The sequence below is a fragment of the Pieris rapae genome, chromosome 2 (assembly GCF_905147795.1).
Source record: "Pieris rapae chromosome 2, ilPieRapa1.1, whole genome shotgun sequence".
NCBI lineage: Eukaryota > Metazoa > Arthropoda > Insecta > Lepidoptera > Pieridae > Pieris > Pieris rapae.
The window spans coordinates 7,595,129-7,622,070 of record NC_059510.1 but is presented as its reverse complement, the minus strand read 5'-3'; the positions used below and the strand labels follow the sequence as shown (position 1 = coordinate 7,622,070).

Genomic DNA, 26,942 nt, shown 5'->3' with positions numbered 1-26,942 from the left:
GAAATTGTTAAAAAACTTTAATTGTATTTTTTACCCAAGAACTGACAGGATTAGTCTTTCAAAAATCAAATATTATTTTTATTTACATACAAACACATTAATGTCAGTTTTGTAACAATATGAAGCTGTCATTTGTCAAACGTCAGAAGACTGACAGTTGCCTCTTAACCTCAAAACGAATGTCAAGACGCGAAGAAGAGCCTATTCTAGTGTCGATGGACTTACATCTGGAACAAAAGGCGCATCGACCATTCCAGCCTCGAGTCTCGCCCAGTTAAGCCTGACAAAGAAGCGATGAGCTTTGACCTGACCAGCGCCTCGCTTGCCAGCGTTACTGCCAAGTCTGCTCGCCGGAGTCTTTGCCAACAATGCACTGCATAATGAGCGAGCGCAATCACTGAATTTGCTTGAATACTTCTCTGGCTCATGCTGTAATATAATAAAAGAACTAAAAAACTAGATACAAAAGATAAAAAAAATCGACTTTTGTAAGTCGATTTTCTGTGTTTCATGTTTCAAATATGAAAACAGATATACATCTTATAATACTATTAGGACCACGCGTAAATAAAATATTTTTCAACCTTACATACAAGAATAGTGGAGATATTAAGACGCATTAAAAAATCTTTGGTTTTTGTCTATGCTCTTATATATTATAGTTTTTACTATGTTTACTTTTTTTTATGTAAAAACCTCTTTAGTCCACCTATTATAAGAAGCTTTTCTGTGTCATACCTTAACTCTCCGATCCACTTCTTCCCTCTTTACTTTCTCTTTCCTAGCGCGGAATGGCGCTCTACCCTCAATCATTTCATACACCAGACATCCGAAGGAAAACCAATCCGGACTGTATGTATATCGCTCGTTGTCTATCACCTGAGAAAATTAAATCTTAAATACACATTCCTCACATGATTCTAAATCTATTCCTTTATTTCAAAGAATATAAAATAAAATAAGTAAGTATTTCTACTTAAACATATTCTAAAGAATCGGATCTTAAGAGTCGAATTTGGGAATAGAATATAAAAAATATTTGTGGGACATGCGCACGAGCACACAGATACAGTATACGTACGAATGGAAATAAGTGAATTATAATGAATCAAGAAATTAGTGTGTAAGTGTTTAATTTCCTACCCTTGATCTAGTCATATTACTTGTATCAGAATTTACAAATACATATCTGGTTATAGACGATATCGGAAGCAACAAATAGCAATTAACAATACAAGGAACTGGATAAGAAGAAAATATTAATTTTAGAAAACTCAGTGAGTCAGAAAGTATAACATTGAACCGTAAAATCTTACCTCGGGTGCCATATACCCCACAGTACCAACCCGGCCCCTGACACTGCCCCCTTCGGGGACATCCACGGCCAGACCCAAATCCGAGATACGCACGTGACCCGCGTCATCTAACAATATGTTCTCCGGCTTGCAGTCTCTGAAATATATTATCACAAAAAGTAAGAAAAATATATGGTAAAATTGTTTCGCAGTACGCCGTCACGAAAAGGAGGTTGGCGTCACTAAGGTCCGTATTCTCATATCCAGTCATAAGGGTGGTGCTATTTACCATTTAAACTGAAGCTTTTTTTATGTCCAGAATACGAGCTTAAAGTTAAATAATTTTAAGTTCGTATTCTTAAATAAATAATAAATGCTCTTTATCTTAATTAAAAAATACAAAGTCATGTAAGAAGTAAAACTTCTTTGTAAACTAATTATTACTAAGATAAATCCCAATAGATGATCATGTACCAGTATATGAACACTCCATGTATTTGTTTATCTACATTCACAACTAACTACTAAACGAATACGTGTATGTGTATAGTAATACCAATAACGTGTATTTTTTCTCAATCTCCCTTTCTCACTCACTCTCGATCGGTATCAATCGCTCTTTCCCTTTTCTTCATAAAACGCTGCACATCTTCGTGACGTTTCATTTATAAAAAATTACCCTCTTGCGCCGTAAAGAAGTTTCTCTTGAAAAATATTATCGTGATCGTTGGATTTTACATAGCATATATATAATTTAACATATTAGATTAATAAGTAAAACTAATTCCTCACCGATATACAATAGCCATCTTGTGCAGGTGTTCCAGACCACAGGCGACTTGTGCCGCATAGAAACGCGCTCGTTCCAAACCTAGGCCAGTCTCTGCGCCCGCGCACATATTGTAAATGTGGAATTTTAGGTCACCGCCTGAAATTATTTAATAAACAATATCTGTTACAAAGAGTACATACATATAAACAATACACGTAAGAATCGAATCACTGCGTTAAGTTTTTTAGTTAATCATGTTCCAACAACCTAACCAACATGCTTTGCCAATAGCTCGATTGCCTTAAACACCAACACAGCATGGAGCTTTTTTAACAGTTATTCTAAATTTATTTTTCTAAATGTAAGATTTAATAACTAGTCTTGTTATTCGATAGATCGAATAAACAAATAAATAAAATATAAGATGACATTTGCATGCCTATTCATATGTGGCGGATTTTTGTAATTTATGTAACTACTTAATTGTAAGACTATTCTAGCAAATTAAATTTTATTTAATTAATTAATTTCTAATTAATTTTAATTACATAAAGATTAAACGCAAACACAATTTTATCGCATTTTACAACGGTTCGACTTTGGAGTGCTTTTCAGTCGTAGCGAGAAAAGCACAGTCAATTGACCAAGGCCTGTGCGGCTTAACAACAACTTACCATTCATTATAGTCAGCACCAGACAAAGGGCGTCCTTAGTCTCATAAGCATACGCAAGGTTGACAACGAAGCGTGAATTAATACGCTGGAGTATCTGCTTCTCTATCAGCACCATCGCCTCTCCCTTTCTCTTCTTAATGCGTTTCTTCTCTAGCTTCTTGCATGCGTACATTTTACCCGTAGCTCGAACCTGTAAGAGATTTAATCAAATTATTGATCTATCTAAATATTCGTCTCTGATATACATAATATAATAGTTTCGAAACAGTCGCAATATTTTTTACTAATCAAAAGTATACATCTTTAAAAAACAATTGTACATTTATTAAATCACTAAAAAAGTCAATATATTGTCATCATAATTATATTAATATAATTAGAAAGTTGAAAACTTTAAAACACGCCATTTGTCGTCCGTAACCATGTTTTATTTGTAACGATTTAAAACATAAAGTTATATAAAGTATTAGTAGTAGGCAAAAACTCACCTGACAAGCGCAAACCTCGCCAAAACCCCCTTTGCCCAAAACTCGGTACATGCGGAAGGTATTTTGCGTAATAGGTTGTGCTTCTAGCCATTTCCATTGTAAATACCGATGAAAGTACATAGACCTCTCAAACTCCGCGAATGGAGTGCCGGCGAGAAAGTTTTTCACGCATCGTATGCACTCGCCAAAAATATCCCGAGCACCACCTGTAATTAATTAATTAATTTGCTAACTTCAAGTGACTTGATTTAAAAAATAATTTTGCCACTTACAAGATCGAGTGAAATATAAACTCTTAAATTTCGTAATTAATGTTTGTAAATTTATCTTTAAAAACACTGTATTTGATTCTAGAACACACTTTAAAATAATTTTAACTGGTATTTGAATTTGGTTTAGTAAATGTCTTTAATTTTTAACATTTGCATTCAATTTTTTTTAAAGTTACAAGTACATATCATATACAAAGTTATAGGTACATTATTTTTATCGCAGTAACGATACTTACTCAGGGATCACAGAAACCGAATTCTATCTTCCAGAATCCGAATTCTAAAGTTCCAAGTCAAATTAACACAAATCGTATTTAATATAACGGTTCAAGACCGTCTCGCTGTAGCTTAGTCGCATCAGAATAATACATCGGTGATTTTATAAGCTGGCAATGCAGCTTGGCTATCACAAAAATTAATGAATTTCTAAGTAATATTAAAAGGTACCTTCTAGAAGAAGTGCACTGGCGTCGTCGATAACATTGGCAGGAACGACGTCGGTGACGGCATCTTTGTCTTCTGTTTTAAGATATCTGCCAAACACCTCCGCCGTGAGCGCCACCCTCGTTTCATCCACCTCCACTTCCGACCTCTCCGCCTGGAGGTTTATATTACGCTTTTATTGGTTAGATATAAATGCTATTTATTTACGTCACCGCATACCATAACTGAACCAGATAAAAACTCTAAACACGGGGATGTTTCAAAATAATAATGAACAGGAAAAATTACGATAATAAATTAATAATTAACCGCAATTTAAACGTCGTAATTAAATTTATTTATAAATTTTATGAATAAATGTAATTCCGCTGACGTAGTTAAACCGTAACAGCTGGGTATTTTATTTAAAATCTAGAAGAAAACAATTACAAAGGTATCTCTTGGAGAACGTCGGTAATGGCATAGAATACGAGAATTATGTTTGGGACGGCATTTATTTTACTTGGGACGGCTTAGATAAATTACGAAGTTACCTTAAACAGGTCGTTACATTTGTCCGTTTCATCTGTGTTGAAAAAGGAATATTCGCAGAAGGAACTCACAGAATATAAAAAACAAAATCAGTCATGGACAGATTTGTAGTGATACTAGATACTAGATAGACAATACTACTTTGTAGCTGTGTATAAATCCTGATATCAAACTTCACACTATAGTTTGTGATGTGTAGCTTTTGTCAGTGGTTGAACTTGTCTAAACAGTTTCCTCACGTCCTCCGGCCATTACTTGGGATTGTATTATTAACTTCAGACGTATAGATATGATTAACTCGAGAACACGAGATGAATTTAGAATGGCTATTTAGGAAATATTGTACAGTTATAACTTTGCGTGATCGCGACCTCGTTTGCGTAGCCTAAATATAGTACTTTATTTTACTTGTATATAGCAACAGAAATGCGATCGAAAATACATAGTTGTATATATAAACTAAGTGCCAATAATTTTAATAATTTAAAACGCGTACGAATAATAACGAGTAATAAAATAAAATAATTAACAAATTAGATAACAATTTCTAACACAAAAATTTGTACCGACATTATCCCACAACATTACACGCGTCTTGAATGACTTTAAAAGAAAACTTTTTTACCTACCAATCTTTAAGCATTTAATTTTTAATGAATGCCAAACTATACTCAAACTATACAAAATATACTCACATGTTACTTAAACTAGTAAGATGTAGTAAGACTAAAAAAAATATTTTGAATCAGTCTAACCTGTATATTATAGAAACAATTGTAGGAGTTTGTGTGTCGAGTATTCCTTTATGTGTTGACTGATAATTCTTATTATTATTTTTAAAACTTCAAATTCAAAATCCCTTATTCATATAGGTAACACAAAGTACACTGATGAACGTGAAAATCAGAAATGAATATCAAATGCTACTAATTTTACATTAACTGCCAGTTCTCAAATCAATGGCGTAGAACGGAAGAGAACAACTGGCAATAAACTTTCCGCCACTCTTTTTAATCGCCAAGTTTTTGTTTTACACAACGTTTGTAATCTGCAACCATTTTACCGTGTTCCACATGACATGTTAAGTAATTAATAATAATAAAATAAATAAAAAAACAAAGATTTGTCTTCTATCAGCAGGTGAAATAGGCGCACGCACTTACAGTCTCAAAAGAACAATACGCACATACGAAATCGTAATAACTAATATCACCGCATACAAGAATTCAACTACGGCATTTCCTGTTGGTATTACCCAAGTTCTCACGTCAGTAAGGACAATTTTAGAATGGATCCGTAATACATTCTTCCTTATGATAGATCGTTATTTCTTACAAAATATTATAAAATTAAGTCCAAGATTCAGAGGAGATCTGTCAGCTAGGAAACTTTGTCTTTGGACTTGTTTTCGACGCTTTACTCTTTTTTAATATAAATTCACACCCTGTTTCCCTGGACTAAAATTCGCTAGTGTCGTTGGGCTTTCTTGTCATGTTCATCAAGAGAATAGTTAAGTCATTTCTTATCTGTGTAACAGTCTCAATCTAAGATTCATACGTACGTCAAACATGTATTGGATTTTGACATACGGGAGCCGTTCATAATTATTACAGAGAATATATAAAAAATTACCAGTCTCGTGATGAAAATGATAAGAAACTGTATATCAATGCAAAATGTAGTCCAGGGAAACTTCTGCAAATATATTTCAAAAGTAGCATTTTATAATATTAGCTGGCTATAATTCAACATTATCCCCTAGATTATAGTAATATCAAGATGTAGAGGTCTAGCTCAATTAATATTGGAACGTTCATCTCAGATTGGGGTTACGGTTCGATTCATTAGCTGATCATTAGTTCTATCCACACTTAATCGACACGACAGTGTCGGCTTTACAAATTAAGGCCCTATCACACGAATTGATGTGTCAGTGTCTCCGGGTGGAGTGCGGTGCGCAATGGAGAGCACTGAGGAGCGCCGGCCCGTAATAACAATTAGTTATGTAAAACATTACATTAATGTATTTTTTTATATTCTGAACTTGATTACTTGGCTTGCGATAAAATATATCGTGAAAATTTCAAAATCATGTTCTATATAATTTTTTATCAGCTATAGCTATTTTTGGATTTTTTTTCTATCGAACGAAGCTTTTTTTTAAATCGTGGATCGATCTTTGAAAATGGATACATAAAATACTCAACCCCATCATATATTTTTTTCCATTTGCCCTAATTTAAGAAACAATGACAAAAAATAGAAAAACAAACTTTTTTGGAGTTTGGCGACCGGATAGATCCTTAAAATCGAGCAATATCTTTCCACGTTCATTGCCTCCTTAATTTAAATATACATAACCCAACAAAATCAGTTTACAAATTTCCAACTCTTTAATCTTTAGGGCTAGTTTAATAAAACTTGACATCTTCATATTCTAGTGTACTTTATATGACCAATCTCCTTGCAACACCGATGTTATTTTACACAAGACATGTATTATTCAGGTAAATCATAAATCCATCCCTGGCTCATACAACCCTGGGGAGGTGAAATTCATTGTAAGTGCGGTGATTACGCGTTCCCCGTTTCATTTGCACGGTAATAATTTTCTTTTGGAGCGAGAACATCTTATTGAAATTCTAAGCTGCTTCTAAGCATTACAACTAAAATGTCGCTTCTCTTAATACTATAACGCACAGATCGTGTAAGTAAAGAAAATATTTATAATATATTAAAGTTCCAATTCCAACAAAAATCAGAAGTCTATATACAAATAATTATGTGTCCTTCCTGGATGATCAACCAATACAAAATGATTATCAATTCGAAACCGCACGTGATTAGTGCATTCAGCCAAAATTCAGCTTAATAAAAATAGTAATAAAATATAGATTTGTATACTAACTGCATCTAGGAAACTGTTGTACTTGTGGTATTGAGGGCGGTTCCGTTCGCAAAACTGCCGGAACAGCAGCTTGCCGATGGGCTGCTGATCGACAATGTATTCGTAGGTTACATCTGAAAATAAGAAAATGGTGATTAAAAATCAATCTTATCGTCTAAATCCATGTCACAATGTTCAGATTGCGCTCCGATTTAAAAAAAAATATAGAATAGGGGCAAACGATCAGGAGGCTCATGTTATAGGTATATGTGATAGTAACGAATGCCAGAAACATCCCCATGGACACACTCAAAGCTACAATTTTTACTTTTTTTATATCACGTACATATTATATTGATAATATATTTTGGTTATTACATTTTAAGGTTAGTTATTATATTAGAATTATTTTTACATATTAAGTATAATAACTTAAAATTATATTATATATAATGATACAATGTCATATAAATATAAATCCCATCTAGTGCAATTAATTTTTGGTGTCTTTGTTAAAAAGTTAACAATTTTATTGATACCAATACAAACGACTGTATATGATAATTCACCTATTCATATCTATGGCATACTTGTACTTAAGAACGTCAATAATAAAAAAATAAGATGTGCCAGTCCCCAAATTATAATTACGAAGGCGACGAAAACAATGGTTTCACATACTCCTAATTCGTTAAAAGCACCCTATCTAACCAAGCCTAATCGAATCACACTTGAACCGAATACGAGGTAGTGGAGTTCATACAATTATTGAAAGTATTAGCTATAAAAACTCCATAGCAGATTTATTTATATAAAATATCTCAATAGCGATTATTATCTAAATGACGCGGACATTGTTTGCTGATTTCAATATAGTTTTCCTACCACGCGAAGCCAAGTTTACGTAGTGCTATGGTTATTACATGGAAGTTGGGATTTTCTTATCACAGGCAATAATTATTGCAATCATTGTTTTATACAAAGTGCCTATTCAAGCCAGTCATTTGTTTAATATATAACTTATCAATTTCATTCGCTATTTACGAGTATACCAATAGAAAGAAATATAGAAAATAAGATGTGGTGTGGTCGGATGTTACTATTTTATGGATATTTCACTATTCTAAATTACTATTTAGTAATTTAAACTTATTTTTTGGCATCCATTGATTTTCCACGGCATTTAAACGTTTATATTGAACTATAACGTTTCAAAAATGGAGCCATATTAATATCACATAAAAAATTAGAATAAATTGTTGGACTACTTTTTACTATATTATTAGTTATAGTAAAAACACTATAACAGTTAAGTATGCGCGCGGCTAAGTATGCTACCCTCATCACTGTAGTCGTGCGTTCGAAACACAGCAATACAGAAATAAAAATTTTGTTCTGTATTTAAAAATATCACTGTGCAGGCAAACATCGCGAAGAAACCGGCATGGCTACATTTCTTAGGTCCGGGCCTCAAATTTCAGTATCTGTTCCGTGAACTAATACGCAAGTAGGTGATTAACCTCCTGAATACATCGTTGACTTTTTTGACGGATTGTTTCAAACTTGAATTATTGACGGAGGCATCCAAATTTTTTTTAATTTATCATCCTTTCGTCGCGGCGGGATTTTAGTCAGAGTTAAATATGTACGCAATAATCTTTCTATTATGATAGTTTTAGCTATGACGTCACTCAGACAGTTGCTGAAAGGACTCAATACGGACTTCACATTAGTCATACTGTCCAAAAGATAACTAAATTGTTTTAAACGATACGCTTATCGCGTCCAAATACTAAGCTTCACCGTGACCTAATTTTATGTTGGGACGATATATCAAGCCATATACCAGCACTAGTGCTTTCAATAGCGATTTTGATTTATTATAACAATATACACTGTTACAGAGTACCTGCGCCAGTACTTATTGTTTAAACAATATCAATTATAAGGATCTCCATTCTCCATACGTCGGGATTTATTATGTATGATCAACTCAAAATATCATTTATTCACATGGGTTAATGTTTATGAACGTCAATAAATAATGCTACAAAATTTACATTTATTACAAATTACCAGGACCAGAAGAACTGACTTTCCGTCACTCTTAAATCACCAAGGTTTGAAACAAAATGTTTGTAAGATCTATGATCTTTGTCTTCCATTATTTTTAAATAAAAATACCAGCTATACAGGCCACACAACTCGAATACTTTACTCAAAAGGATCCAAGTGGAGCCAATTTTAATCATAAAACCTATTTTCTTACCAATTTATTAAATATGTCTATAGCATCAGACAGACATATACATATATATTAATATTAACAAAATTTCATATATTATGTGTCATAATATCTAATGGGCGAATTTTGTTCAGCCTCCTGTGCCTGATACACGACATTTTGGGACTAAGATAGAATGTTTCCTTTACAGATCAAACGAATGTTAAATGCGCACATAGAAAGCAAACAAAAGATTCACTTGACGCCCAGCCGGAGATCGAACCTACGACCTCAGATAAGAGTTACACGCTGAAGCCTCTCGGCCAACACTGATCTTATTGCCATGTTAAACTAAACACAGTTAAAAGTCTCCTAACGTGATAACCCGTGTCCTATAACTATCCATAAACAATTAATTAAGCAATAAACAGTTAATGAAACTAATAAATATCTTAATAACAGTCGTCGCTTAGACATTTCCAATTAATCAACGGTATTAATTAATTTCTAATTGCGGCCAATTGCTTGGGGATTTCGAGTTTGTTTTGTTGCATTGAAGTAATTCACACAAAGCCGAAAGCCGTAACCAATGGGCGTGGGCAGACATTCTTCTATATTATAATTCACTTTATAAGGTAATCGTTTTTGAGTTACAGTCAACGTAATCCAAACCTTCGTCAACCACTACGGCAGTCATGTCAGCAATAAGCAATTTATTACCCACTTACTAGAAAATAATTAAATAAAAGTATTAATAATTAAATTACTGTCGTATTATTTTACAGACACTGGTCTACACATTAGGACATCCCTGTATTGGGACCACATTCCAATGTCCAAAAGAACAAAAACTTAGGAATTAAAAATATATACTGTATTTTATTTACTGTATTGTATATAATGTATGTATGCGTGAATAAAACTATGAAAATGGCTACCGTCTATGTATCCCTACACCTCGAACTACCAAAATTATTACCTCAAACAAGACATTTTAACAAATATCTACTATATTGTCATACAATAGCCCGCTTATACAAGATTAAATATTAATTGAACATTTGTATGACTCTACATCGCTATAATTGTTCTTGTAAACTTTATTAATTTCGAGTTGGCGAATGTTCACAAACGGTGGCTAAGCACGAAATGGTTTTTTTACGACCAATATAAAGTTTTATTAATATTTCTAGAGCCATTTCGGCTACAACTGTTTGTATTTATCGTCTCACAAACTTAGATTGCATGACGTTTTATGATAAATTGTAAATAACAATTTAAAACTTGGCGGTATTTGATAGCATTAATATGACATTTTAATAAGCTTCATCACAGAATGTTGTTAATTCAGAAAATTCGTTTTTAGTTAAGATTAGTAAGTTCTGTATTAAATTTAGTTATTATTATTACAACATGGGTTAATAATGTTGTAAATACTTTACATATTTAAAACAGCTAGATTTAAATTTTTTACATAAACGTACCTTAATTAAAATTTAATACACCATTAAAAGTCAAAGTCATATTTGTACTCTATTATTTTAAAGTTCTTGTACCTTGGTCATGTAATACATAAAAAAACTCAATCACAAATATGTTATCTGTAACTTGCGGTGACCTCGCCAACCACGATTGCAGTAAATCATTTGATGTCGTTAAATAAGTACCGTGTTTAAAACGATGCATACTCAAGTCTCATATTGACAAATTGTATGTTTCAAAGGGCAGTATCGTTTGAACGAACCCCATATTATTTCACATAGTCTAATTTAGAACATGAAGCGATAATCATATATATGCTAATAGCGAGATGATGCAGCTTAAAATTGTCAATAGTTTCAAGAGCCTGACCTCACTTGACCTCTGAGTTAGATGATTTCATTGTCTTAATTCGTTTCATAAGATTTGATTGGCCAATTGACATTTCAAAAATATAAAATGTACATGCTTAGTAATGCTATATTTATCTCTGATATAGTAATTTACATTATCTTACATAGATTATGAAGAATTTCTACGTCAACCGCATATATCAAAATATAGAGGCGATTACCAACTATGGAATCTTCATTGCCTGTACTTGGTCGTGTGCTGGGGTCCAAAGGACGCGATCCCTGACTGACCTCTAGGAAGGATTAAGCAGTTTCTTTGAGGAGGAGGAGGAGGAGGAGAGGAGATCAAATGACCAAACGTGTTAGACCTCTACAATTATATGTGTTAAGACAATTAAGAATATATTACAAAAATTCAAACTGAATTTCTTCCGAGTTTAATAAACTGAATATGCGATGTGAATAAATCTTAAGAATCTGAAAGCTCTTGTGCGCAAGGCTTTGTTTTCATAACGTACATTTGTATAGAGTGATGTGTGACTGACGTATGCGTGACGTCAATACTCTATTATCAGTAAGGAATGTTAACCCTTCGGACAGGTGTTGATAACTACCGAAGCGTTCTTGAGTCTTTCCATCTGATGTCAGTCACAGTTTTAGTCGAAGACAATGCTATCTTTTTGCCCGCGTCTTCGTGTATACATTCCACGCATGCGTCCTGGGGCCATAGATAAAAATTTGAGAGGCGTTAAAGCGATATTACTGAGATGCTCATTTTTATATTCGATTAGGAATAGCGTGGCGTAATTTTTTTGTCTTCTCGTGTGTTAGAACGTACAGTTGATAAATACAATTTTGTTTATAATTAGTGTTCACCAATTCGGTGAGTTTTTCTCTTAAGCTAAGTTTAAGTATGAAAATTTTATGACGGCTACCTTATTATAAGAAACCTTTTAAAAACGAAAGAACGTTGAAAAATTGGGTTGAAGAAACAACGGATCATCGCAATTTGGCTTAAATAACGAACGTTAATGCGTTATTTGCAAGGATAGAAAAAAGGTTCTTAATATGGATAAGAATTATTATTTTACGTACCTTGGCCAGTTAGCTACAATTCAATTATATAATTTATAAAATTCATTAAACCAAATTTAAACCAAACTTCCATTTCAAGTCGGTCGTCAATTGAAAATATTAATAACACTGATATTTCCCCCGCTATTTCGCAGCTAGTTCAAAAGATTCATGATAATCTGTTTACGATGATCTGTTTATGGGCAAGAGATGATTTATGTAAGGAGGGGATCTAAGATATTTTTAAATTCAACTCCCCCATACATTTACAATCGTTATTTTTACATTTAGAGCTTTGGCTTCCCTTTGATGGGGTTTTGTTGGCTAAAGATCAACATAATTGTTTTTTGAGGCTTTATTAACATTATGATCTGAGCAGAAGATTATAAGCGCACACTTAAGTACCCATCGCTTGCACGCATCATTGATCTCTGCCACAGTATAAAATGGGTACATATAATTCTAACAACTGTCTACATATAAATGTTGCTATTAATTACACCTTCACGTCGGACGTTAAAATTAAATGTGAAGGAAGACACATTTCTACGTATGTTTCTTAAATTTTTAGGCAAGTAGATAATTAGCCTTCGTCTTGAAACCCGAAATAACTATACGCCGGAGATCGAACCCCACCTACGCGCGCAGCCAGTGATGACTATTCAATATATAAAAATACAGGCGAAGTCAGGGCAATGGATAATTTGTATGATATTTTGTACGTCACAAACTTGACGCAAAATTTACACAAGCACGCAACGTCTGCAGAAATTTCTAATTTTAAAATCTAGTTTAAGTAATTAATTCTCTGAAGGAAATAATTATTTTGCTATACACTTAGAGTTTTTATTTATATATTGAAACGCCTTTATAGCATGATTAAAACCACCTCAATCAAAACCGGTAATTATTTAAGCGTGTTATACAGATAAAAAAACAAACAAAAAATAAAGTCCTGCACCCAAAGTTTAGTTGATTCGTTATCTATGTAATTATATCTGTGTTGAATACAATTTGATGGGCTCTTTACGACTTGTTAAAGGGAGGTTTATGGGCCACTAAATCGTGGTACAGGCGCACTTAAATGGCCATTCGTCCTTTTAGTTCATTGCTATGAAATGTAGGCAGTGCATACCTTTAAATTGTTATCATAATAGTCTCAGCGCTGCGAGTACGAAATATCAATTGTGAGCAAGATATATTTGTCTTAAAGATATTTTTTTTAATTACAGATAATTTTAAATTTCTAAATAAATGTGGCAATGGAGGCTTTTACACTGAAAGGGGCACTACAAGAACCAGACCACTAAAAAATAAATCTAACATAAATTTATACTAACACAACTAAAACTAATAGATTGCAAACTAACCAATTGTTGTAAGGATTAATAAACCTTTTTTTTTATAGGAATGTTGGCAATTGCCAGCTAATTAGCTGTGCTTTATGTATGCCGTCGATTTTGTTGGCGCTTACACATGGGCAGCATCTTTCTGGTTCTGACCACACATGTATAATTAATTGGTACCAGTACATTACATAAGAGTTGTACCAGTACATAAGAGAATTCTTATAATTCTCCTCTTTTATCAAAAGAAATATGTATACCACACACGACATTACGTCAATGTTGGTACTAGAATTGCTACATTCTCAAACATATAAAATGTATTAAAAATTATTCTTTAATCACGTATTTTATGGTTACTTTTATGTTCATTTCATCATTATCTGTTCCACTTTTATGTGCCTACTACGAATGAAAACAAAATCTTTGTTAGCTGAGTCTTAATAGCCGCTACAGAGACTTAATTTTTTACTCATAAACAAGTCTTCAACAATTTTACGAACCCACATGATAGAAAAAAGTAATAAATATTCATACACTTTTTGTCTACATTTCTACATTATACGTGATACTCGAAATGATCTACAATTTTCAAAACTCAGCCAAAGAATTCCGCTAAATGAAAGTAATTTATTTGTACGAAAAATTTGTGTAACCTAATACTTTCAAAATCGCCGAGAGAGACATTGAAAACCACTGAATCGATAACGCCTCGATATAAAATATTTGCGATACGTCCTTTCATTATTTAAAAAATACTCAGTAATCGGATTAATATTGGAAATGGGTATTTTACTCGCCACTCCCATCTAATGGGGTAAAATTGAGGTCACGCTAACTTCCCATAATTACTAGTATCATATAAACGTGTATTAATTAATAGTATGTCGCTGTTAATATTCGACACCGCATACAGAACAACTATATATTGCTATAGCTTTTTAATATCAAATGATTCCTGTAACTTAGATAAAATTTTAGTATTATACCACTATCTATTATATTCGACAACCCTATAAACCGATTCCTGCGCAACCCGTCTTTTCTTAGAATACCAGTTTTATAATAGTAATTTTATGTTCTATGTATAACATTATTTTTTATATCTATTTATTTATTTATTTATTATATCATCAATATATATATCATCTGTAGTTTCGCACTATAACTTAAAAGAAGACATTGTTATTTCCTGATAATTAAGGTATTTATAAAATAAATCTACACAAATTAATTAGCTTATATGTAAAATGAGTAGTAAATATAAAACTTTATTAACGAGTACCTATCACGAGATTATTTACTATTTACATACTAAATATGTACTTTGATATGTAGTGTATGCGAATTGAATAAATATTAAGTTCTTTACATTTAAAACAAACTTAAAGAAAATGCTTCAAATTATCTATATTAAATAGTGCGTCGTCTTAAACGTGAAACTGAAAAGAAACTTGACTAAGTTATAGATTTCGTATAAAGAAATGTATGGCTCTAGTGGGAACTGTCAAGATGAAACTCTAGTATTATTAACACGTCTAGGCAACTAAGTGGTTTTCTATGTAGCAGAGTTACTTTTAACTTCGCAAAAGAATTCAATAAGTATTTTTATAAACCCTAGCTCAAAACAAATCTAGGAACTTTAAAAAAAACAATATGGGTATTAAAAAAAAATATAATCATGTATACACATGTTTTTAAAGTGGACATTTAAATAAATATATTATCGTAAAAAAAACTAGCTTATTCCAAGTTTGAAAACTATATTTAGAAAATGTTTTTTTTTATCTACATCGTGAAGATGACTGTCCATAGATAAATCATTTTATCGAATGTTAAGCCATAAAAACCTCCTCCTATAAAAACTATACAGAGAAGGGATAATGAAATATAGCAGTTGAATTGAATAAACGGTCATACAATGTTCCCATTAACCGTGGCAAAGTGGAGTTGGTCGCAATTTAATTACGTTCGGAATCAAGCCATAGCAGGCTTATCAATTTATCTCAATATCGAGTAGAAAGCGCCAAGATAATCTCTGATGCCGATCAGTTGCGATCTATTCACGTAATCTTCGTCAAATAATAATAATTAACGGTGCAACTCAGTTACCTTTACATAATTACGTAATGAGGTATAGAGCAAAACAATTTTTAATTTTGAACTTCGAGAATTTTCTTCTCTAATTATAACTTATATTTCCTTTGTCTTGCTGTTTTTTCACAATTACCTGATTCGGACTTTAGCGCCTGGAATGGTAAGACCTGTGGTCTTTACTTCATTGTATTTCGTTTTTTTATCTCTGGTTTGTTATGTGTCATGTTTCCTTCTTGAATAAAACTTGGTGTAAGGTAATTTCTTTGAAGATATTTTGGGATTTAATGCCTGTGTGATTTAAGCTTTCAACGTTTCATACGGCTCCTTTGCTACCCCTATGTTAACGAGACAAAAGATATGTCTAGGGTTAACTACTTACACATTTAAGAATGATCTCCTTTGTGGAGGCTTTCATTCGTGGGGCCATATAAACATAAATACATCATTTAATTTCTTACTGGTAACGTCTTGGGTCCTTTATGTGTTTGTATATTTATGTAATAAAGTTAAACTATATTACTATGATTAGATTCTCAAGGTTTCCTAAATATATTTTCCATGGCGAAGGTGTCGTGGTGGACTTCCAGCACCGCCCAGTTATAACGTATATAATACTAGCGGATCCGACAGACGTTGTCCTGTCTACACGTCTTTAATTTCAAAATATCAATTTTTAATAAGCCATTTTGATGAAAATTATTATTCAAATGTTATAAATAACACAATGATAACAAAACTTTTTTTAAATTTCGGGACAGACTAAAATTAAAATTCGAATATTATTTAAAATTTGACACTGCGATGGTAGCGCCGTCTGTCGGATCCAATGTAAAACATTCCAAAATCAACAACAACTAATAAATTGAAAATGAATTAAAAAACATTGTCCAGCGGACAAAATTGTGAATCTAAACCATTCCCAGATCCCCTTGAACACACACAAAAAATTTCGTCTAAATCGGTCCAGTCGTTTAGGAGGAGTTCAGTCACATACACACGCACACAAGAAATATATATATTAAGAATATAGATAATATTAGTCATTAATCTATATATAAATAAAACTAAAATGACTTAGTTACAAAGAAAACGTTAAACCCAATTACGCCTATAATATATCGGGAAAACTTGAAATGAAGTGTAAAGACTAGAATGACTCTATAAGTATTAACCTACCTTTGCATTATACTTTTTATATTTTAGCTAAATAAATATAAAAAGAAATTATTTGGAAATATCAAAAAATCGATATCACAGGAGAACGAAGAGCTGGCAGCTATCTCGGACAAAGAATTAGTTTAGCTATTCAAAGGGGGAACGCTGCTAGTATCTTCGGAACCTTGCCGAAAGGGACTCCTTTTAATAATATTATTTAATTAAATATATTGTATATTTTTAGCTAAAATATCACTTAATTCATCATGTGTTAGGTGTTACAAATGTAGTTTTTAAATCAACACTACGCTACCCTATGCAACAATATAACACGTCATAAAACAATAAAATCGAAGATCTCGATATAAAATCCATAAAAACATCGACGTCATCCGATGCACGGAAGGAATGACAATTGCCCGCCTTGACGATTCAATTTGTTGAATAAATGAATTTTAATCTAAATTTCATACAAAGGTCGTGATAACTACGCATCCGTAATTTTTATGTCTTACCTTGTTTTACGTTTGTATTTTTTTAAAGGACAAGAGTAGCAGACTGAATATTCATAATAATGATAATTATTCAATTGTTCAAAATATAATCGCAAGGAAAAGGTTTTTTATGTAACTTATAAAACTGGTATTCATGTGATTAATTTAATAAGCTACGCAAGAATTTAATTAAAAAAATATAATATTTTTTAATTTAATTAAACTTACATTTTTCATATTTAATTTAATATAAGGCTTTTAAATGCGATCCGTGGTTTGGCTAGTGGCTTCTCACATTCTTGAAGTACTAGGTTCTCTGCACCAATGGACTTTCAGTCTATGAACGCATAAAACATCCGCTCGTACGGTGAAGGAAAACCTCGTGATACCTGCTTTAGACCCAAAAGTTACCGCGGTGTGACGGGCACATATAGATCACCTATGCCTATTAGAAAAAAACAAATTATCACTGGCCGACAACTCCATCCATGTCTATAATAATTCAGTATACACGTAACACATATCTTAATAAACGTAGGTATCTACCGTTAAACAGACGCAAGGGTAATAATTCTTGTGGAACAGTCGGTAGTGATGAATATTTACAAATGATATTCCGTTAATACGGTATTTATAAATATTCTGTAGATTTTTTTTTAAATGTGTGTAATAAGCAATATACCTAAAGGGCAACTATTTCTTAGATTACACAACATCATTACACCGTTATTGCAGTTGCAAATGTTAATATCAAAGGTTGAGTGCTAAGTTCACTTGTAACACTGGTATGCAACACGAAGATGGTTTATTGGATATAAATAAATAAATCTGTGGCGCCACAACCTCTTTAGGTCTTTGCCTCATATTTCTGAATCTGTATCATGATCATTTCCAAATCTAATAGGCAAGTAGGTGATCAGCGTCCAGTGCCTGACACACGTCGTCAACTTTTTGGGTCTAAGACATGTCGGTTTTCTCACGATGTTTTCCTTCACCATTCGAGCAAATGTTAAACACGTCATTGGATATAACATGTGATTTAAAACCCTCAGCAACTCGGTAACTCAAACCTAATGCAAAGAGTGAGTGAAAGAGTGATACCGCCGCCCACGGACACTCTGGATGCTAGAGGGCTCGCGAGTTCGTTGCCGGCCTTTTAAGAATTAAGTCTAGTCCTTCATCTAGATACAAGTGGTCCTTTTTTTGTATGCCGCAATTAAGTGGGTGCCCAAACTTGTGTTATATGTTGGTAAATTTTGATTGTAGTTAATAAAATACAATACTGAGACAAAGTAAAAATAATAACAAAACCAAATAAAACTTCATAGCACATGAGCGATAGGTGAAAGCAAACCCAACAACCAGATAATGAACTATTTACAATTCGTATCTTACAGCTGTTAATACAACGCTTAATATGTTTAACTAGGACTTAGTCAGTTTATGTCCTAAAACGTCTCAAAATATTCATACGTACTCCGATTATAACGATTTCATGGAGGCGGCTGAAAATATGACTAGAGGATTTAGGGCCTGACGTATATTGTTCTAAATTGACTGAGGTTTTCAATATAATGAAATATTTGCATGGATAGTTAAGCCCACACATTTTTATCAATTTTAATATAAAATACCAGTATTCCAAAGGTAAGATTTTTTTATGTTATGTATGTGTTCACCAAGTGGCAAAAAACTAGTTTTATTTTAACGTAAGGGAAACATCGAGAAGAAAACGACATGTCTTAAACTCAAAAAGTCGTCGGCGTGTATCAGGCGCAAAAGGCGACCAATGTCTCTATTAGAACAAAATGATCACGATACAGATACAGAAATCTAGGGCCTAAACGACTCAAATTTAGGCAGGAACACAAACTACAAACTCGGAGATTTATTTCTTTCCAGTATAAAGTATATAAAGGTCGAAAATATCGTATAGTGTTTACGATTGATATGTCACTATTTCATATTTTGCAAAGCGAATAATATAGCTCTACGCGTCCGAAACCTATCCAAAACAGACGCGTACCCTTCTCAAATAACGTATGCAGGAAGCATGTTTTGAAATATCTCTTGATCTATGGCGAATTACTTTTATATTCAGAAGCGGAACAAAAGAAAATTGTACTATTTAATTTTAAGAACGATTGTATTCTTTAAAAGTTAATCAATAAATTTACATCGCGGAAGTAATAATTTTATAAAGTTTGTAGCGAATATTCCGTCTACCTCTACAAATAAAACCGACACTCTACTTCCGATTCGAGCTGGAAAAAAATGCTGGCCGGAAAGTATTTATTAGCTCAAATATTTGTCTATTGTCTATCCGTGAAATCGATTAAAAACATATGAACGTTTTCCATTATATGCAGACGAAATACATGAACCTAAAATTTGTATACAGATAAAAAACTGACACGACATTAAGCAGTCAATGTTAAATTACCCCGATTATCCGTCAAGTACCACTTGCCACATTTGGCCACAGCTAATGTAAACGCATTCAGTTTTTTGCCACCAAAAACGGCTACGAAATCCTTGCAAAGTTGTCCTGTCAATCTGTCAATGCGTCACCGGCTGTCTAGTACGACAGTTTAATGTGAACGATCACACGAAAACAGCCTCCCAATGCTGCCTACGAAAGCTTTTTCGTCGACACGTTTCGCAAGCTTCACATTTGACGTGTAGTCTACATTCAAAGCTCTTTCAAAAGAACAATAAAGTATTCTTTGACTTTGTCTTTGCGATTATCCATTTTGAATGTTGGTTTATTGTTATCTTCGCCGTCCATTCCGTCAGTCTGCATATTCTATTTATAATAGACTTATATGATTTTTATACCCCATATAACAATTATCGATTAATACGTATATTTATCTTGATAGTAAGAATACTATTAAATATTTAAAACTTTTACTTTTAATACTTATATTTTGATACTTACTTATTAATACTTTAATATTTTAAACCGTTTTTTTTTTAATTATAAGAAGAAATAAATAAGCCAGAAATTAATGCTGTTATTTGTTATAAACAAGTAGCATATATCCCATTAAATAGTTACTTAAACTGGAAGTTTTATATAAGGGTTCATAGTTCGCACTTTCCTATAAAATGTTACAAAGAATGAACAACGAAGAGTAAAATAAGTGAGAAAATCCGTACGTCTTTGCCAACATATAATGTTTACTGCACTCTGCAGGTTGTTATGCCAAGATTTTTCCGATAGTTCAAACTTTAAGCAAACTAGGTTGAACAAGGAATAAATTCCTATGTTTGTATATACTTTTGTGTAATTTTATACTGTACATATGCGGTCGTATTTCCCGTATTTATAGGGCTAGCCGCGGTCCGAAATACGAGTCATGTTGACAGTTTTTAAAAGAAACGCTGCCAATTTTCTTAATAATTTATAATACATACTTCTTTTGATGCGTGGTGGTAATACCAGAGGTGGTTTTAGTCGGAAGGTATAGTTCACCCGGTTTCCAAGTAGCAGAGTGCCTGGAGTAAGCCCATCATATACCCCTATCACTTTTAGTGCGGGGGATGCGTAAACACATTTCCACCTTAGTTAAAATAGGGGTTTCAACCAGTAGGTTGTTGGTAGGTTGGCAGATAGGCAGTAATTTGTTATAGTAAAAAAAAAATTAATTAATCGGCGGGGACTTTCACCGTTCGAACGAATGTTAAATACTCACATAGAAAGAAAGTCTATTGGTCGGGTGCCACAACCGCGGATAGAACCTACGACTTTAGAAATGTGAGTTGCACGCTAAAGCCATTTACGCCAATACTGCTCCATTTACCGTTAACCCACGACTTTTGTTAATTGTTATGATATTTTAATAAACGAATTATTAAAATATCATAATAAAATAAATTTGTATTAAAATGCCAATGGTTTAATCATCATCACCGACATATTTTTGTCATTATTTTAAGGCAACAAAGCCACGGAAACCAAATACGTCATAAAATAAATTCAAGTGAAGTCGCGCTCAAAGGTAAATAAAAAAAGTTGTTAAGAACATTTAACCTCAAACCCACAACTCTACCAAGCCACTCAACAATATTAATCAACACTAAAAAGAAAATGGACGCCATTACAATCTAAGTGAGCAATAAATTATTCCATTACATTGATTAATGAAAATTTAAACAGTCAACGGGTTTATATGAACACACGACACGTAAAGACGTGTTTAGCATTTTACTGCTAATGCCATATATTTGAACTAGTGGCAAAAAAATTATATAATCTAACACCTGGTGTAAAATTTCCAAATAAACTGCAGAAAAATCTTTTTAAACTCTATATCAGCAACCTCTTTTCGTAATAAACTCTCAAAGAATAGCCTAAAAGTCAAATCATCAGTCCTTTTATATAAATAAACTTTATAAATTTATTTACAACAATACTATATTGGAGTTGATTGTTGTAAATAAATAATTTAAAGTTCCTCACAACGCAAAACACAAAAGAATTGTGTCATTGGTAGCGTCAAGCTAAAATTCTAGTGTAAAGTCCTTTGTTTATGAGATCAATCAATCTTGTGCTGTTTAATTCCATTTCCAAATTACTTGGACGATTTATCTAAACAAGCTGGTCTACCCCCCTCATCCAATCACCAACGATTGAATGACATGTCTGGCCGTCTCTCCCTTCTCCATCAAAGAAAGCTGAAATAACCCTACCATAGAGTTAAATAAGTGAAGTGCATTTTTCATCAGCAATGTAGATAAATTAAAGCATATGCCTAGGTGTACGAAAAAATAATATATATTTAAAATCCCGTATACCAGGCGTTAAACGAATTACAAAAAATAATAGATTTGACAAAAGCTACAGTACGCCAAAAATTTAAATGGAAGTGCGCGAAATTTCTAGGATTCAAGATGTTCATAAGGAATCACATCATGAAAAGGAACAAAAAGGCAAACGGCGAAAACAGGACCCCAAATCGAAGGACCATTTCGAACTGCTGTCCCCACAATGTATTCAGTCGGCTTGTGTAAGGGATGAATACTACGTATAAAAACTTTCCAGAAACGATCATGGTAACCAGATAAACAGCAGAGGTGGTACAAGTCAACGTATATTAATTAATTTAAGCCATAACATAAAATAGAAATAAACTAGTGTTTTAACAAATTTCACTTGAATTCTATCAACATTGAGCGAAATGATTGAATTTGGTCTTTTATGGTATTCCCTACTCAGTCGAAGTTAATGAAAATTGATATTTTATCTCTAAAAGGTCGATAGTCAAAGTAATTTATTCCAAAGGTGTCCTATCTTCCATCCCATTGGATTAAACGAGACGAACAGGGTAAAATAAAAGAAACTAACTGAAGCTTATTTACCGAAGATATGAAACATTTTACACTTATTTTGAAATATTTCTCTGTAGAACGCCCTGAATAACGGTTTGTCTGTTTATTTTGTATCATTAAGACTCTTACCATAATGACTAATGATTGGCCATAATGACAAAAACAAATACTCTTAGAATTTTCATTGAAAGATTGCACAAGAAAGATATCAATAGTTGATACAATGCTTGATACAAAAAATAGTCTCAGCCAGATCAATATAATTTCGATAAAATAAAGTATATGTTTTATACACAACTTCCGAATACTTTCTATCTGTAACAATATTTTAGCCAATATTGTTCATATTGAAAAACATTGGTGGGTTTTAACATTTACCTTTAGACAAATCAGTGTTTTTGAATTGTATTTTTACTTTACTCTGTTCGATTTCGAAACTTGAAAGTGATGCCAACTCCCAATCCATTCCGCAAAGAGCTTTTTTAAGAAAATCAATAGTTATCTATAGCAGAACCGTTGTTACGTATTATTTAAATATATGTTAATAGCTATGTCAGCGCGCCAAAAATTATTTTGACGTTATTTTGTTACTAAATGTTTTCAAAAATTAATTTGCTGCAGTTATATTATCGATACAAATTAACAATGTTACTTTCAATTAAAAAGATAATAATATTAATAATACTAAAGCCACTTTAACCCATTCTATATAAATTATAAAACAGATTAAACATTTAGTATAGATTAGTTATTGTTATTTCCATTACTTCGTGTTGGGTAATGGCCTCCCTGTGAACTCTCCTTTTGGGTCTGTTCGTTGCTTCCATTTAGGCTGCTTAATACAAATTTAATTATATGAAACACTGATCGAATTAAATTATAATTATATCCCGGAACACATATATTATACATTGACCATGCCGGAACGTCACCATTCAGCTAATGTCCATTGAGGGGCCACATAATGATGGATAGTCAACGGTCCTTGGCCTTCCTCAGATTTCATTATTTGTTTCGTGATCGTTTTTTATTCATGAACCTTATGACAGTAGTAGTCGATTTTTGGCATACAGTTTCCTTCACTTTCTAAGCGGGGGTTCACACAGACAAGTCTATCGGTAAAAACATGAATCGACGACTCCAGAATTAACAGCCAAGCCACTAGACTCCTCAAGGTCACCAACTACTATTATAAGGCCACTTGATTATCTCATACAATTGTATTTTATAGTAAGGAGATTAATCGACTCTGTATATTTTGGCGCTTCCTTCACTTCCTACTTTAACGTTGAGGCCACTATTTCCGTCTTTACGCTTTGTTTGATTACGTCAATAAAGTTTTATGTTGATCAATGAACATCGACTACAGGTACGGTATACAGCCGATAGTGGCCACATGATATTGGGTTATATTTTTTGAATTAAATAAAAAAAATTGAATATAATGAGGACGTGTCTGTAGAAAATGAGTACGAGGTATTTTGAAACGAATTTTACGATTTTGCGCTCCATTTGATTGTGATTGGTCAACAGCATCTTTAGCCCATTACGCGACATGTTGGGTCATGGTATGTACGAGTGACCAATCCCAACCGAACGCACATTTTCTTCTTTTGTTTAATAGATGTTATAAGAAATGTTTATAACTTCGCTTTGGAGAAATTATTACATATTAACAATTTCTCTAAAGCAACTTATACTTACTTATATTTCTGAGTGACGACAATCAATACCAATCTTGTAACAATACATAGCATATCCATATTTGGTCGTAAAAACCGATAGTCGTAACAGCTGATGACATTGTTATTAAGAACCTTATACAGTAGAATTCAGTTGGTACCTTTGATTTACTATTGATAATATTGACCAATATTAAAGGTTTTTTTTTGGTAATATTGACCAATACTACTGGTATGTACCTACTAAACGATGTCGTCGTAAACGGTTTTGACTGTATTTAACAATATAAAATATATATTAAGTGTTATTGAGAGAAATGTGTACAAAACAAGCTTTAAAAAGCGTTAAGGTGTAAAATAACTTGACTAAAAATGGCCATATCAGTCGAATTGACCATAACGTAATATGCCTAACTGGAGCAATTCATTGTAGTATGTCTATATTGCTCTCCATCAGCTGTCTATAATAATCTTGAAAATGTATTAGAGGAGATATTGTGTAAATTAGTAAAGTGTAATAAGGGCTAATTGTGTGCGGGAAGTTCAATGTCAATTTACTTTGTCATTTTAATGCAAGTATACGCATACTTAGTCTTTTTCGTTCTTACAATTTAATAAATCAAATTCATTCACCGACAAGAATAACAGAATAATCTTAACGCCTGTCATAATACTGTCTTGGAGTTCATTTCGTCGAATATTGTTTTTCAGCGAAATATATGTGTTATAATAATTTATAATATTTATCAAATAAAAAACTTGTTTACGTGTTTACAGGCATAGTACTTCACAGGGACTCGCACGACGCCATCTTGTCTAACGAAGCGCTTCGCGGGTTTATGAAATTATGAATATTTAATATGAATTTTCAAACCGAACACTTATCAGGCCTTAGAGTAACAGTTTGTATAGCTTCTATAGTTACAAATAAACAATCTATGTTTTTTTTAAATTTCATCAAATTTTCTGTTATATACGATAAAAATATATACTTATAATGTTTAATACGCCCGCAATTTATTAATAACATTCCTCTTTTCGCATCTGTGTAAAACAGAACTCTCTTTTCCGATGTTAAATGCACAGTTAAGAATAAATTAAACTATCTTTACGATAGATGCAGTAACTTTTTATCGCCATCAGAATCAATGAATAATTCTGTTTTGCTCTAAATGACTAATCTAAAATTCAAATCGCAGCTTACAGCTTCATGTTTATACCAAAGACACAAAGAGTTGGCCTATTTAATAAGAACCATATTCCTACAGACTATAGAATTTCATTTATGGTACTTCTTCAATCGCGCTCTTCGTTTCTGAAGATCGTGATAGACGCGCCGTCCATCTTACTCCACTCTCTCCTGTCTTCGGTTTCTCATAGGCACAGTGAAATGGAATATTTGACCCCAATTCTATTTTCTTAATTATTACATCAATTGAACGCCAGATAAAAGAATGTTCTGTGACAAGGCAGTTGCTGTTAACATTTCTGTGACTTCTAAACTATATTTTTTAGTTCCTTGAATCAAACTCCTTACACAGAACTTTATAAGCAAAATCCTAAATGCCTTCTTATCGTGGCTAGAGTACAGTTTGTATGCAGTTACATTTTATCGATGCAAAAAGATTTCATCGGCCAGTGGATGGCGATCCATTAGCGATTAACATTAATTAAGCCATAAAGTGTGTGCGTTTGTATAACGTTTAATAGCGTCATAATTCAGCAAGCTTCCATAATGAAATCTACGTATCTAACTTGTATAAAGCACAAAAAAATAAAATATTTGTTATGGTATTTCGATTGAATACATTTTTGCAACGAGTATTTCTTATATACTACTTTGGCCATATTGCCAACTGGTAATGGTTGGCAGGATGGTAGGAGAACTCAGGGTCGATCGCCTACCGATTGGTCTAACCAAATATAAACAAATATGGGTCAAAATATCTCTAATGCACTAAGACAAGGTGAATATAGAGTGGTGTGGAGTCGACGTATCGGTTACGGCATTTCAAGACATCTACACCCTTCAATAACGAAGACTATGAAAACCTTGGAAATACATAGTTAGGATATAGTTTTGTGAAAGACAGCTTTAAATATACAACCAAATATATATCTTCCCAATCATTTTTGATATTCAAATTATTTGTGATTTAATATGAAATTATCAGTACAAAGACAAAAATCCAAGTAATATGCATATGTTTGCCTTTATATTTTTACTATTCTATAATAAATTGACACCCCATTTGTGGAAGATAAATCAACACATTATTTATTATAATCCACGCACTAATCCCATAAAAGTTAGAATAGTGATAAATTACTTTGCGTAGAC

The 26,942-nt window shown here is 32.7% G+C and overlaps 1 protein-coding gene across 2 annotated transcripts in view; it reads right to left on the bottom strand.

The window, feature by feature from the left end:
* The window catches only part of LOC110998692 (G protein-coupled receptor kinase 2), a 38,161-nt gene that overhangs the window by 4,397 nt on the left and 6,822 nt on the right, over nucleotides 1–26,942 (bottom strand). Inside the window, exons 3-10 of one of the 2 annotated variants that reach the window (XM_022267827.2) lie at nucleotides 7,385–7,497; nucleotides 3,949–4,117; nucleotides 3,230–3,435; nucleotides 2,742–2,931; nucleotides 2,088–2,223; nucleotides 1,317–1,452; nucleotides 739–879; nucleotides 226–429 (exon numbers count right to left, since the gene is read on the bottom strand). In XM_022267827.2, the coding sequence (XP_022123519.1) occupies nucleotides 226–429; nucleotides 739–879; nucleotides 1,317–1,452; nucleotides 2,088–2,223; nucleotides 2,742–2,931; nucleotides 3,230–3,435; nucleotides 3,949–4,117; nucleotides 7,385–7,497 (1,295 nt within the window). The remainder of the gene's footprint in view (nucleotides 1–225; nucleotides 430–738; nucleotides 880–1,316; nucleotides 1,453–2,087; nucleotides 2,224–2,741; nucleotides 2,932–3,229; nucleotides 3,436–3,948; nucleotides 4,118–7,384; nucleotides 7,498–26,942) is intronic. The other variant, XM_022268638.2, reaches the window with a different exon arrangement.